The sequence below is a fragment of the Macrobrachium rosenbergii genome, chromosome 33 (genome assembly GCF_040412425.1).
Source record: "Macrobrachium rosenbergii isolate ZJJX-2024 chromosome 33, ASM4041242v1, whole genome shotgun sequence".
NCBI classification, from domain to species: Eukaryota; Metazoa; Arthropoda; class Malacostraca; order Decapoda; family Palaemonidae; genus Macrobrachium; species Macrobrachium rosenbergii.
The window spans coordinates 11,280,001-11,293,994 of record NC_089773.1 but is presented as its reverse complement, the minus strand read 5'-3'; the positions used below and the strand labels follow the sequence as shown (position 1 = coordinate 11,293,994).

The 13,994-nt window shown below is 36.6% G+C and overlaps 1 protein-coding gene across 5 annotated transcripts in view; it reads left to right on the top strand.

The window, feature by feature from the left end:
• Positions 1 to 13,994, top strand: part of LOC136855928 (ubiquitin-conjugating enzyme E2Q-like protein 1) — a 250,774-nt gene that overhangs the window by 213,473 nt on the left and 23,307 nt on the right. For all 5 annotated transcript variants that reach the window (XR_010858177.1, XM_067133425.1, XM_067133423.1 and 2 more), the window contains one exon: positions 8,012 to 8,131. Coding sequence is in view for 4 of the 5 variants with exons in the window: in XM_067133425.1 (XP_066989526.1) it covers positions 8,012 to 8,131 (120 nt within the window). In the remaining variant the exon portion in view is untranslated. The remainder of the gene's footprint in view (positions 1 to 8,011; positions 8,132 to 13,994) is intronic.

Sequence of the window (13,994 nt, the reverse complement as noted above, 5' to 3'; positions counted from 1 at the left end):
CATTAAAGAAACAGCTATTAGACTCAGATTCATATCCTTTATAAACCTCAGCATAAGAGCCATTAGTAGCAAATCATAGTAATTCATTTGAAAAAGAACGATCAAGACACGATTGAGTGACCAATAAACAGAGAAAGGAAAACGAATAATGGAAAATAAACTAGAATGTGCTATAGTGGCTTTATTACCAGACAACGAGAGGGCCAGTTTACAACCGATCTTCAGAATTTGGAGAAGCGTTCTGAGGGAGAATATTAATTGAATGCATTGATGGGATGGAAGAGAGAGAGAGAGAGAGAGAATATTAATTGAAATGCATGGATGGGATGAGAGAGAGAGAGAGAGAGAGAGAGAGAGAGAGAGAGAGAGAGAGAGAGAGAGAGAGAAGAAAGTAAGTAATTTAATAAGAAAGAGGACTGAAAGAGAGAGAGAGAGAGAGAGAGACAGGCAAATAAATGAATTAGTTTATTTTGACAGAAAAGGCAAAAGTATCTGTAATTATTATTATTATTATTATTATTATTATTATTATTATTATTATTATTATTATTATTATTATTATTATCACAAACTCACAGCTGAAAATAATATTAAGACTCCCTGAGATCTCCAATGTTTTGAGGAAAAAATAAGGACTAAATTAATTCAAACGTTTCTTTTATATATTAAGAGATGATTATCTATCTTCCATTTCTCCCTTATTTAAACCCTTCCTGTCTCTCCTTATCTGTCAATTTATCCGTCACTCTCTCCCGCCTTCTGTATTCCTTTTCGCCCTGGAGAATTTTTCTCGCTTATTCTTCCATATTGACGATTGCAAATAAGACCTCAGTCACTTGAATGTCTTTCCTTATACTCGTATGGACTTTATTTCATTTTTTTAATTTTTTTTTTTCAGTCTGCACCTCCTTCCTTTTAGTTTTCTGTAAAAGAAAACTATTGTGCCAATTTTTGTCTGTCCGTCCGCACTTTATTCCGTCCGCACTTTTTCTGTCCGCACTTTTTCTGTCCGTCACACTTTTTCTGTCCGCACTTTTTTCTGTCCGCCCTCAGATCTTAAAAACTACTGAGGCTAGAGGGCTGCAAACTGGTATGTTGATGATCCACCCTCCAATCATCAAACATACCAAATTGCAGCCCTCTAGCCTCAGTAGTTTTTATTTTATTCAAGGTTAAAGTTAGCCATAACCGTCCTTCTGGCAACGGTATAGGATAGGCCACCACCGGGCCGTTTGGTTAAAAGTTTCATGGACAGCAGCAGCGGCTCATACAACACTATACCGAGACCACCGATAGATAGATCCATTTTCGGAGGCTTGATTATACGCTGTAGCGGCTGTACAGAAAACTCGATTGCGACGAAGAAACTTCTGCGCATTTTTTTATTTGTTTATCATTTTATTTGTCTTTGTTCTGTATTGTATTCCCATTCCGATATTCTTTGTCATTCCGTTACCTCATGTGAAGTGAGTTGCATTTAAATGATATATATATATATATAATATATATATATATATATATATATATATATATATATATATATATATATACATATATATATATATACATATATATATATAATATATATATATATATATATATATATATATATATATATATATATATATATATATATATATATATATATATATATATATATATATATATATATATATATATATATATATATATATATATATTATATAAAAATGTTCCATTATACCCAGATTTTCAGGTAATCCGGACTAAATGAAATTTCCCGGCTTTGCCGGATATTTTTGAAAATGTTGAAACGAAGAGATTAGTTTCGACAAATAACCATTTCCAAACAGTAAGCCACACTAAAAAGCGATATATTCGATAAGTAAAACAATTTCGTTATGATGAGAATCACAGTATTCAATCAGATAAAACCAGTCCAATTGATAAAATTCACAGATAGTGGAATATAATAAGGCGATTGAGAACATTTTAATTCTCGGAAGATAAAATGGAATTGAAGAAAGCCTTTTATAGGAATATGGGCGTTTTGTTGATAGCCGATCAGCTGATTTTACTGGACGACTCGTGTCATGAATAATGTTTGAAAGAATGATGAAATTGTATCTTTCAGTTGTGAATGATTGTGCAACATTGCAATATACAGTGATTACTGAGCAATATTCTGTTTTGGGGCAGTGAGTTCTAGGCCAGCTTTGTTTGGTACACATTTGGCCATGAAAATTTAGGCTAGGTTAACTGGTTGCAGTAATATATATATATATATATATATATATATATATATATATATATATATATATATATATATATAGATTTACATATATATCTTTGTAATGTTCTCTGAATTAAGAAAAACGAGGAAAAAAGAAGCATCTGATTAATTGCCTAACAGGGACGAACGACATCTCCGAAGTCATTGTTCCACTGCAATACGACCTGGCCACGGTAACTCGTCGTTTACAACGACGACGTCTGTGCAGAGGGACCAGAGACAAGACGTGGCACGACGTCATTTTAAGAAACACGGGAGATTGATGTTGCTGTTGGAGAGAGAGAGAGAGAGAGAGAGAGAGAGAGAGAGAGAGAGAGAGAGAGAGATGCGTCTCGTTGCCATGACAACCGCTTGTGTCAAAGTCTGTAGTTTCCCCAAGTGTCCTTATGATGCCTTATTACGCTTTTGACCTTATGCCTTGAGAGAGCCATTGATCATGAGAGAGAGAGAGAGAGAGAGAGAGAGAGAGAGAGAGAGAGAGAGAGAGAGAGAGAGAGAGAGAGAGAGAGAGAGAATTATAAAGCCTCGTGCTCTAGAAAGAAAAACGGAGAGAGATGAATTATCAGCTGTTTCGTGGATGGATACGTAAGGAGAGAGAGAGAGAGAGAGAGAGAGAGAGAGAGAGAGAGAGAGAGAGAGAGAGAGAGAGAGAGAGAGAGAGAGAGAGAGAGAGAATTATAAAAGCCTCGTGCTCTAGAAAGAAAAACGGAGAGAGATGAATTATCAGCTGTTTCGTGGATGGATACGTAAGGAGAGAAAGAGAGAGAGAGAGTTGCATGCATAACAGTCTAATATTATTATTATTATTATTATTATTATTATTATTATTATTATTATTATTATTATTATTATTATTTTTAAAAGGCGTTCGACCCTAGCCTCACGAGCTGTTTGTTGAATAGTGAAATGATCATGAATATATTAATAAGCACAATTTTGGCATCTTTTTCCCTGAGACTTGACATTTTCAAGGAAATGCCTCCTTAATAATTTAAAGGGATTCCTTGGCCCTCTTCACCAAATCATTTAACCAGACACGAGGAACTCTCGGCCCATTGAGACCCAAGTAGGTAGATCAGCTCCGCCAGGCAGAGATTATGAGCAAACTCGGCCTTGTGCCTTTCAAAGGTGGAGGAGGAGGAGGAGGTCTTTCGTCAAGGAGGATGAGGAAGAGGTCGTCCTTGAAGGAGGAGGAGGAGGAGGAGGAAGAGGTCTTCCTTCAAGGAGGAGGAGGAGGAAGAGGTCGTTCTTCAAGGATGAAGAGGAGGCCTTCCTTGAAGAAGGAAGAGTAGGAAGTCGTCCTTCAAGGAGGAAGAGGTGGTTTTCCTTGAAGAAGGAAGAGTAGGAAGTCGTCCTTTAAGGAAGAAGAGGAGGCCTTCCTTGAAGAAGGAAGAGTAGGAAGTCATCCTTCAAGGAGGAAGAAGAATCCTTCCTTGAAGAAGGAAGAGTAGGAAGTCGTCCTTCAAGGAGGAAGAAGAATCCTTCCTTGAAGAAGGAGGAGGAGGAAGAGGTCGTCCTCGAGGAGCACTCAGACGGCCCTTCATCATTCCTCGAGTCTTCAGAGGTTGCTTATATTGTCCACGAGATGCCGGGCTTTACCTTGGGCTGGCGAGGGGGGGCGGTGGAGGGGGGGCGATAGCATTTCTTCCATTTACTGCGGGGTCAAGTGGCTTCCCCCCCCCACCCCACAACTCCTTGAGGCCTAAAATCGGACGTGCCACGTGGACGATATTTATTTGAGAAATATATATATATCACACATTACCACAGGTGAAAAATAAGAGACGGGGTGTAGGTCCTGACCGGTTTCGACTTTATTTCCAAGCCATTGACGAAGGACTGATACAGAGTATAAGAAGTCACAAATATATATACTGCAGGAACAGTACTGTAGTATATATATTTGTGATAATAATTATATATATATATATATATATATATATATATATATATATATATATATATATATATGTGTGTGTGTGTGTGTGTGTGTGTGTGTGTGTGTGTGTGTGTGTGTGTAGTTTTCTCCTCCGATATTCAATAGGGTCCATGCATGAGTTACGACAGGCCTCACAACCCGCCCTTCGTATCGGGTTTCAAAAATATATCCATGAACACGTGATTACAGGCTGTCAGGCTAATCAGCGGCCGTACCTTGAAGATAAATGACCTGTAATAACTAGTGGGAATCGATTCGGTAAAAGAAAAAAAAAAAACACCAATTTTCAGGATGGTGGTATCCAGCCCTCTTGCGGGCTTTCTTGGAACTAACCTTAATTCCTATTAAGTTTTTTTATTGATTAATTTGTTTTTATATCTTTCACAATTTAAACTCCTATCAAGTGGTTTTTTTATCCAAGTTTTTCATTTATTAATTTGTTTTTAGATATTTCACAATTTAAAATTCTATTAAGTGGTTGTTTTTTTATCCAAGTTTTTCATTTGTTAATTTGTTTTTAAATATTTCAGTTTAAAATTATATTAAGCGGTTTTTTTATCCAAGTGTTTCATTTATTAATTTGTTTTCAAATATTTCACAATTTAAAATATTAAGTGGTTGTTTTTTATCCAAGTTTGTTTTATCAGTTTTTTCACAATTTAAAATCATTTAAGTGTTTTTTTATCTACCTTTTTTATTTGTTAATTTATTTTGAAATATTTCACAATTCGAAATCGTGTCAAGTGGTTGTTTTTTTTATCAAAGTTTTTGTTTGCTAATTTATTTTTAAGTATTTCACAATTCAAAATCTTGTCAAGTGGTTGTTTTTTATCAGTTTTTGTTTGCTAATTTATTTTTAAGTATTTTCCAATTCAGAGTCCTGTCAAGTGGTTGTTTTTAATCAAAGTTTTTATTTGCTAATTTATTTTTAAATATTTCCCATTTTAAATCTGTTTTGAATCTGTTGTTTTTGGTCACTATTCCTCGTTAGTATTTTATTTAATCATTTGTCTTCAAATCTATTACAATTTGATTTGGGATTCTTGCATTCATAACCTGACTAGATCAGGTACAATACTGGAACAGAAATGGACTCTCTCTCTCTCTCTCTCTCTCTCTCTGTTGTTTATCATTGCAGTCATAATTACTTCTCACCCCCAAAAGAATTCGCAGGTTCATGAGCTCTCTCTCTCATTCTCCAGTAACTATGTACACTCAAAAAACATTTTTTAGCCTCCCAAGTCAGACAGTCTCTCTCTCTCTCTCTCTCTCTCTCTCTCTCTCTCTCTCTCTCTCTCTCTCTCTCTCTCCGCTTTCTAATTACCTTATTTAATCAAGTTCCTGGAGTGTGTTTGCTCGTCATAATGCGACTCGCAACGAGTATATATGAATTTCTTCCAGCTCCCAAACGAGTTTTATTCTGAGAAGTTGGCTCGTGACGTCAGCAAGCGATGCCAGCGACCGAGTGAGTGGCCCTTGCGCGCTTGCGCGCTCGATCTTGAGCTGAAAGTAGGGGCTCCACCCTGCTATGAAAGCGGGTTTTTTTTGAGAGGGGGAGGGGGAGGGGGATGTTGTGAGTAGGATTGGGGTGGGGCTAGGAAGCAAGGGCAAACAAAATTAGATGTTTCTTTAATAAAGTATTAGTTTTTTTTCTACGCAGCGATTGGACGCGGCTTTTGATTTGGCTCAAGTAAATAAAGCATTTTTGTTATGTTAGAGGGATATTGCACTCTCTCTCTCTCTCTCTCTCTCTCTCTCTCTCTCTCTCTCTCTCTCTCTCTCTCTCTCTCTCTCTCTCTGTGATTGCTAGAAGAGTTTAACATATCACTTATAAAGCAGGTGTATTGATTTTTCTGCTTGCAACCGTCTTACAAGGCTTTATTATTATTATTATTATTATTATTATTATTATTGCTGTTGTAATTCGTAAGCCTCTGCTTCTTTCTCTGGGAATATGCTATGTTATCACACTTTCTTATAAAGTTTGCAAATACTTTAGTCTATATTCATTCTGTGTATATATTGACCTTTCGCAAACATTGTGTTTGAATTTCATATATTTTCCCTCCAATTTAGACTTCCCATTCCCTTGTTATTTCATAATGGCGTTAGCTGATCTTCTTGTCCCTTTTTGAGGTCACAGACCTTAAATAGATAATATCCATTGATTTTAGTTATGTCCTATATACACCCCTCATATTCTGTTTGGAATGGATACATAACTTTCCATATGTTATCATTACAAGTCTCTTGTTAGTGATTATATCTAAAGTTGGTGATATTGATTCAACGTCGTTATTATTATTATTATTATTATTATTATTATTATTATTATTATTATTATTATCATTATTATTATTATTATTATTATTATTATTATTATTATTATTATTATTATTCAGAAGATGAAGAACCATATTTATATGGAACAAGCCCACCACAGGGGCCATTGACTTGAAATTCAAGCTTCCGAAGAATATTATGGTGTTCATTTGAAAGAAGTAACATTATTATTATTATTATTATTATTATTATTATTATTATTATTATTATTATTATTATTATTATTATTATTATTATTATTATTATTCAGAACATGAGCCCTATTCACATGGAACAAGCCATTGACTTCAAATCCAGCCTTCTAAAGAATGTGGTGTTCATTTGAAAGAAGTTACAGAATGTAATTGGAAGTACAGAAATACAGCCATTTATGTCAGACGATAGTGGGACCGTATGATAGATGCTATGTAATTATGCTGTAATATTTATATTTCCATGACGCAGTGGTTCTAGCTGTGCTTAGTCACGACTGAGTTCTAAGGATTGCTGTAACCGTCCACAGATATCCTTAGCTATGATGTAATTTGTCCTTTGTTTGTATAAATTATCCTTAGATTTTGCCTAACTTGAATTTTTTATCATCTGTATAATTTATCTTTAATGTTGCCTTTCTTGAATTCTTGTACAATAACTTGCCTTTTTTTAACTTTCACTTAAATTCAACTAAATGTTATCTTTAGTTCAGTCCGAGATATTTTGTCATGTAATTTGAACAGTACTCCTTAGCACGAAAACCCACTATATGCGATGCATTTGTAAGCATTGAGTCATTTTAAAATCTAACTTATTGTCGAATTAACAAAATAATGTAACTTGTGCTAATATCAATTTAGCATAGCTTTATCTAACTCATTTTACATATTCATTGGGTGCAAACTTTAACATGAGTATAACATGACCAGCATACCTTAACCTTTGCGTGGTTACTATGTAATCTGATCTTTAATATAACCTAAACTAGTCATAGCAATCTTTTGCTATCACATTCTAACCAAATTTTGTCTTAGTATTTGAATATCTTGACCTACCCTAAACTAATATTGCCTTTTCTCTGCCTCACCAGCCAAATTAAGTTCCATGTAGGTAATTCGCGTTGTGTCGATGCCACTATAGATTTCGGAATATGGAACTGTCCCCGTAGTGGGCTACCGCTTCCAGCAGACTTTGGATGGCATACTGTAGACATCACTACAATGTTCTTCATGGCATTCCTACTTATGCCCCCATTTGCATTATTTTCTTTTACTGTTCACCTGCCTCCATTTGGTCACGTATAACTTGTCCAACTTCTTTAACATTACCTTTAGCGACGCCATCGAGGATTTGTAATATAACTACGCTCTCAATGAAGAATTTTTATAATAATATATAGGAGTATTGTCTAGGCTAAATTTCAAGCTCCACGGGTTGTAAACAAAGCATGATCTAACTCACCTTCTTCTTCTTCTTCTTCTTAGGGGTTCGTGATGGAAGGTGGCGCCATCTGCATGGAACTCTTAACTCCCAGGGGTTGGGCTTCTGCCTACACTATCGAAGCTGTCATCATGCAGTTTGCTGCTAGCCTAGTCAAAGGACAGGTAAGGAAACCAATTAATTCTCAATGATATGCGTACTATGTAATATGTTTTGGTGAGAGAGAGAGAGAGAGAGAGAGAGAGAGAGAGAGAGAGAGAGAGAGAGAGAGAGAGAGAGAACAGGTAAAGGAATCACTTAGTTCATGATGATATTGAAATCTGTTGTTATTTGGGGGCAGGAAACGATTTGCATAATTTTTAGTAATAATTTTTGGTTTGGAGAGAGAGAGAGAGAGAGAGAGAGAGAGAGAGAGAGAGAGAGAGAGAGAGAAAGGTAATCACTTAGTTCATGACGATATTTAAGTGTTTTTATGTGGGGATAAAAAATGACATATGTAATTTGTAATAGTTTTGGTTGAGAGAGAGAGAGAGAGAGAGAGAGAGAGAGAGAGAGAGAGAGAGAGAGAGAGAGAGAGAGAGAGAGAGAGAGAGAATATGGCAGGTACGGAAATCACATCTTTAATCAGAGAAATTTAACTTTGTCAGCATTGAAACTTTGTATAAGTTCTAATTGGAAATATAATAACAGGTAAATAAATCCTCTAATTAGTAATTACACATAATTTGTAATTATTTGGGGGTTGATGGCATATGACAGGTAAAGAAATACGTAATTATCGAGCAGTATGTAATTACTGTTGCTTAGAAAATGTCACGTAAAGAAATGACAGTGACTTGCACTATGTTCATAATTCTAGATGTGAAGATTAGGATTAAAAATTATATAAATATTTTTTACATATTTGTAAGGGTTCTTGGAGAGATAGATGATTTAATTAGACACCAACGTACTTAGTAACTTTCGAGTTACGAAGAAGGTAAGAAAATTCTATAAGGATTCATAATCACAATTTTTCCCAGGATACTTTGAAAAGGACAAGTGGCTATTCTTAACCTCTAGGAATAAAACACATTAAGGAAATTGCATCATGACAAAAACGAGTCACCTTTTTGAGGAATGGGGGGAGGAAAACGTTTATAGTATATAAAATTGCTATGGACGCCGTTAAGGAAATGACTTAAATTCCATTAAAATTGTATTCTATTTTCATGTTTTTTTTCTGTTTGAGCATTTTTCATTCAAACGCAAATTACATTATTATGATAACATTTACCCATCGTTACTCGTTTCATTGTAAGGGAAAATATTATCTAGTTCATAAATAATGATTTAAAATTCATTTCTCCAGAAATCAGGTCAGAAAAGGGTAAAACCAGCATTAATGAAGCACGCGTCATAATACTGTAATATAATGATATCACCTTGCATTGTAAATTCAAGGAATTTTACCGGAAAACAAACTTGAACATTTTAGAATACAATGAAAAGGCAGAAGAGAACTCCAGCTTCTCTGTCTCGCCATATTGTCTAGGGGGAATGAACTGGAAATTCAAGTAATGAGTAAAGAAATCTTTGCTTTTGTTTCAAGAAGATTCTTCTTGAATTGACACAGCTTTGAGTTTTCTTGATGTGTCTTGTCTGCTTGATACCCTGTTATCAAGTTTGTTTTATGTTGTGTATACGTATATATATATATATATATATATGTGTGTGTGTGTGTATATATATATATAGAGATATATGAGAGAGATATATATATATAGATATATATATATAAAAAGCTGGTGGGAATGAGAGAAAGAGGATAATCGATAGATCGAGATGATAACTCTGGCAGGAGGAGGAGGAGGAGAGAGAGAGAGAGAGAGAGAGAGAGAGAGAGAGAGAGAGAGAGAGGCTTCACATATGACGAAGGAGAAATAAAAAGCTGGTGGGAATGAGAGAAAGAGGATAATCGATAGATCGAGATGATAACTCTGGCAGGAGGAGGAGGAGAGAGAGAGAGAGAGAGAGAGAGAGAGAGAGAGAGAGAGAGAGAGAGAGAGAGGCAGTAGAATGAGTAGTTTTGAGGTGGCGGCAAGAATTGAAGAGCGCAGCTCAAGGGGAAGAAATCAGGTAGACGTGTTATTCCTCTCTCTCTCTCTCTCTCTCTCTCTCTCTCTCTCTCTCTCTCTCTCTCTCTCTCTCTCTCACGCCTCTTCCTTTCCTCTCCTCAGTTTTAACTCTCCCCCTTTATTGCTATTATGCCTTTTGTCATGCTGCAGCCTCCGTTCTTCTTAACCAATTATGACCCTCCTCCTCCTCCTCCTCCTCCTCCTCCTCCTCCTCCTCCTCCTCCTCCTCCTCCTCCTCCTCCTCCTCCTCCTCCTCCTCCCCTCTGCCCCCTTTCCCCCAGTATTCAGGCCCCTTCCCTAGTATTTTCAGGCTCAAAAGGGGATATGTCATCTTGTAACTTATAGAAAAAGGGATTTGTGTCATTAATGACTTTGAAAAGTGGATTATATTATTGTCTTTTTCTTCATTCTTGTTTTATTTTTTCGCGACCGTTCAATATGGCGTTTTTTTACAGAGAGTTTTCGAGACTGCAGGTTGTCGATCTTCAAATTTGTGTCTGCGGCTGTGTCGTTGCGTGGATTATATACAATATGTGTGTGTTTGTGTGTGTATACACACGCACACATACACCTCTCCACTTTTCCATTCATTCATACCATCACAAACCGTTCCAAAACAAGACCCAGCCATTCCATTCAACTCTGACTTTTGAGCCGGGGTCCTAAAATACAATTAGAAAACAGTTTTTAATATATATATACAAGTTTTTTGACGTGTTTCCACGGGTAATCGATTTTTCCATTCATTCAGGAACAAACCGTTCCACTGAAAGGTTCCATTCAACTCTGATATTGAGCCGGGATCCTGAGCTGCAGTCCTGGTCTCTCTCTCTCTCTCTCTCTCTCTCTCTCTCTCTCTCTCTCTCTCTCTCTCTCTCTCTCTCTCTCTCACTTTTTATCTTTCAATGTATGTATATTATTATTTAACTTCTTTTTCTGTATATACTTCTGTCTGCAGATTACTTGAGTTTAAAGGGCTCTCTCTCTCTCTCTCTCTCTCTCTCTCTCTCTCTCTCTCTCTCTCTCTCTCTCTCTCTCTCTCTTTTTTAACCTCTTTCTCCTTTTATATCAATCTTTCAATGGATTATATATTTTACCATTTAACCTCTTTCTCTGTAAATACTTCTCTCTTTTGTTTTCATAAAGAATATAATATAATATATAAGAACAGTATATAAGATAGATATAGAGGGGCTTTGTGTTGTGTTGTGTTGTCTGTGTGTTTATGTATATATATATATATATATATATATATATATATATATATATATATATATATATATATATATTTTAATATGATAATTCTGACACAATGGATACCTTTTATTCCCATTCCCATTCCCATTCCCGACAGCAAGACGTTACAGGTAGGCGTTTGTGTCGTGCAACGGGCGAGTGACAGGAACAGCCGCTCTTCTTTTGTTTTCATAAAGAGGATGAGGCCTTATGCCATCACGGGATTGAGGAAGAAGAACGCAGTGGAAGGTGAAGAGAGAGAGAGAGAGAGAGAGAGAGAGAGAGAGAGAGAGAGAGAGAGAGAATCGGGTAGGCTACTGATACAATATTTAATTCCTCTCGTAAAATGCACAGGAGAGAGAGTGAGAGGGGCGTAGGTTTGTGTTGTGTTGTGTGTTTGTCTTTCTGTAAAAATGAGAGAGAGAGAGATGAGAGGCTTGTGAGATGGTTTTGAGATTTCTCTTCTCTCTGCTCTCTCTCTCTCTCGGATCTGATACAATATTTCTCTCTCTCTCTCTCTTATACTGTAGACGTCAGACGTTTGGATACTGATACAATATTTAATTCCTCTCAGAAACAGTATATGACATTTGCAGAATTTTAATAATGATACAATCATTCTTGACGCAAACGTGAGACAGAGAGAGAGAGAGAGAGAGAGAGAGAGAGAGAGAGAGAGAGAGAGAGAGAGAGAGAGAGAGAGAGAGAGATAATATGGCTTCAGACATTTGCAGAATCGATGTATACTCCGGATACTGATACAATATTTAATTCCTCTCGTAAAAATGCACAGGAGAGAGAGAGAGAGAGAGAGAGAGAGAGACTGCATAACCATAAAGAAAGGTCAACCAAAAACGTTGCTCAACTTCCGCACACACAGGAAGCTAACTTAGCACGAGTTTCCACAAGTTACCCGGATCGAGTCAAATTCCAGTCGAATTTCCCACACCAGGCAGGACTCAGTGGGACTTCTCTAACAGAATCAGACGCTGTACCGAGTCCTTCGTATTTAAGGAACAAGGAAGAGAGAGAACTTACGAATTTCTTAATCTCTTACGTTTATTGTTATTCGCTGTAAGAAGTCTGGGTTCAGGGTTTATTTATCCTTTGAATGTTGAAAATAAATTTAAATATTGTCTTTTTTTATTCTCTATTGTCTCCCGTAGGGGGATAGCGCCGTCAGTGCACCTCATGCGGTCCGCTGTAGCCATTGCTTAGAGTTCTCTAGTACGCCTTTTCCTTAGGTCCCTAGCTGCAACCGCTTCAATTCCTTTTTACTGTACCTCCGTTCATATTCTCTCTCTTCCGTCTTACTTTCCTCAATCCTCTCCTAACAGTTGTTTCATAGTGCAACTGCAAAAGGTTTTCCTCCTGTTACACCTGTCAAACTACCTTTACTCCCAATAAAAACAAGTAAAAAAGGCGCCGAATTTTCTTCGGCGCAATGGAGTTTTCTGTAAAGCCGCTACAGCGTATAATCAAGGCCACCGAAAACAGATCTATTTTTCGGTTGGTCTGGGTATAATGCTGTTTGAGCCGCGGCCCATGAAATTTTAACCAAGGCCTGGTGGTGGCCTGGCCTGTATCTTTGCCAAACGCACGATTATGGCTAAATTTAACCTTAAATAAGATAAAAACTACAGAGGCTAGAGGGCTGCAATTTGATATGTTTGATGATTGGATGTTGGATGATCAACATACCAATTTGCAGCCTTCTAGCCTCAGTAGTTTTTAGGAAATGAGGACAGACGGAAAAAGTGCTGACAGAATAAAGTGCGGACGGACAGCCAAAGCCGGCACAATAGTTTCCTTTTAAAGAAAACTAAAACCATTTACAAGGTAGAAGCTGCTGTTGTTTTCCATTTCTCTGGAGCCACCCCCCCCCCCCCCCCAGGAAGGGGAAAGTGCATATTGGTGAAAAGATAAAGACGTGACGACATTATTTATCGGAGTACATCATAAGTTCGAAGCTCGCTTAATCGGTTTATTGAATTCCTTTTGGGGAAGCTATAAACGAATGGGCTACCTGTTTCTCCCATCAGCTCTTGCTAGAGTTTTCATTCAAGAATTTGCAGTTTTTGGGAATCTCTCTCTCTCTCTCTCTCTCTCTCTCTCTCTCTCTCTCTCTCTCTCTCTCTCTCTCTCTCTCTCTCTCTCTCTCTCTCTCTCTCTCTATACTTACTTGTAAGATTAGTTGGAAAACTTTCTCACTCTCTCCAGACTGACCTATAAGATTATTTAGAAAACTCTCTCTCTCTCTCTCTCTCTCTCTCTCTCTCTCTCTCTCTCTCTCTCTCTCTCTCTCTCTCTCTCTCTCTCTCTCTCCCCATACCGTACCCATGAAGAAACCTATAATTATATATTTGTTTATCTAGGATCAATAAACAGATTATATCTGAAGTGGATAATTGCAACTGTATTCTAAATTTCCATGCATTGCTAATTTTGACGTGTTGGTCTTTGCTATAATAATAATAATAATAATAATAATAATAATAATAATAATAATAATAATAAAATAGGAACTCTCTTAAGCACGTTCTGTTAAATAGGCTGGCCGCATCATTCGAATTCACATTATATTGAGTGAATAATATTATTAACATGAGCGGAAGAGAAATGTTAATTTTTATGTTATCAACATCTCATTAACATACGCGGGAGAGATATTTAC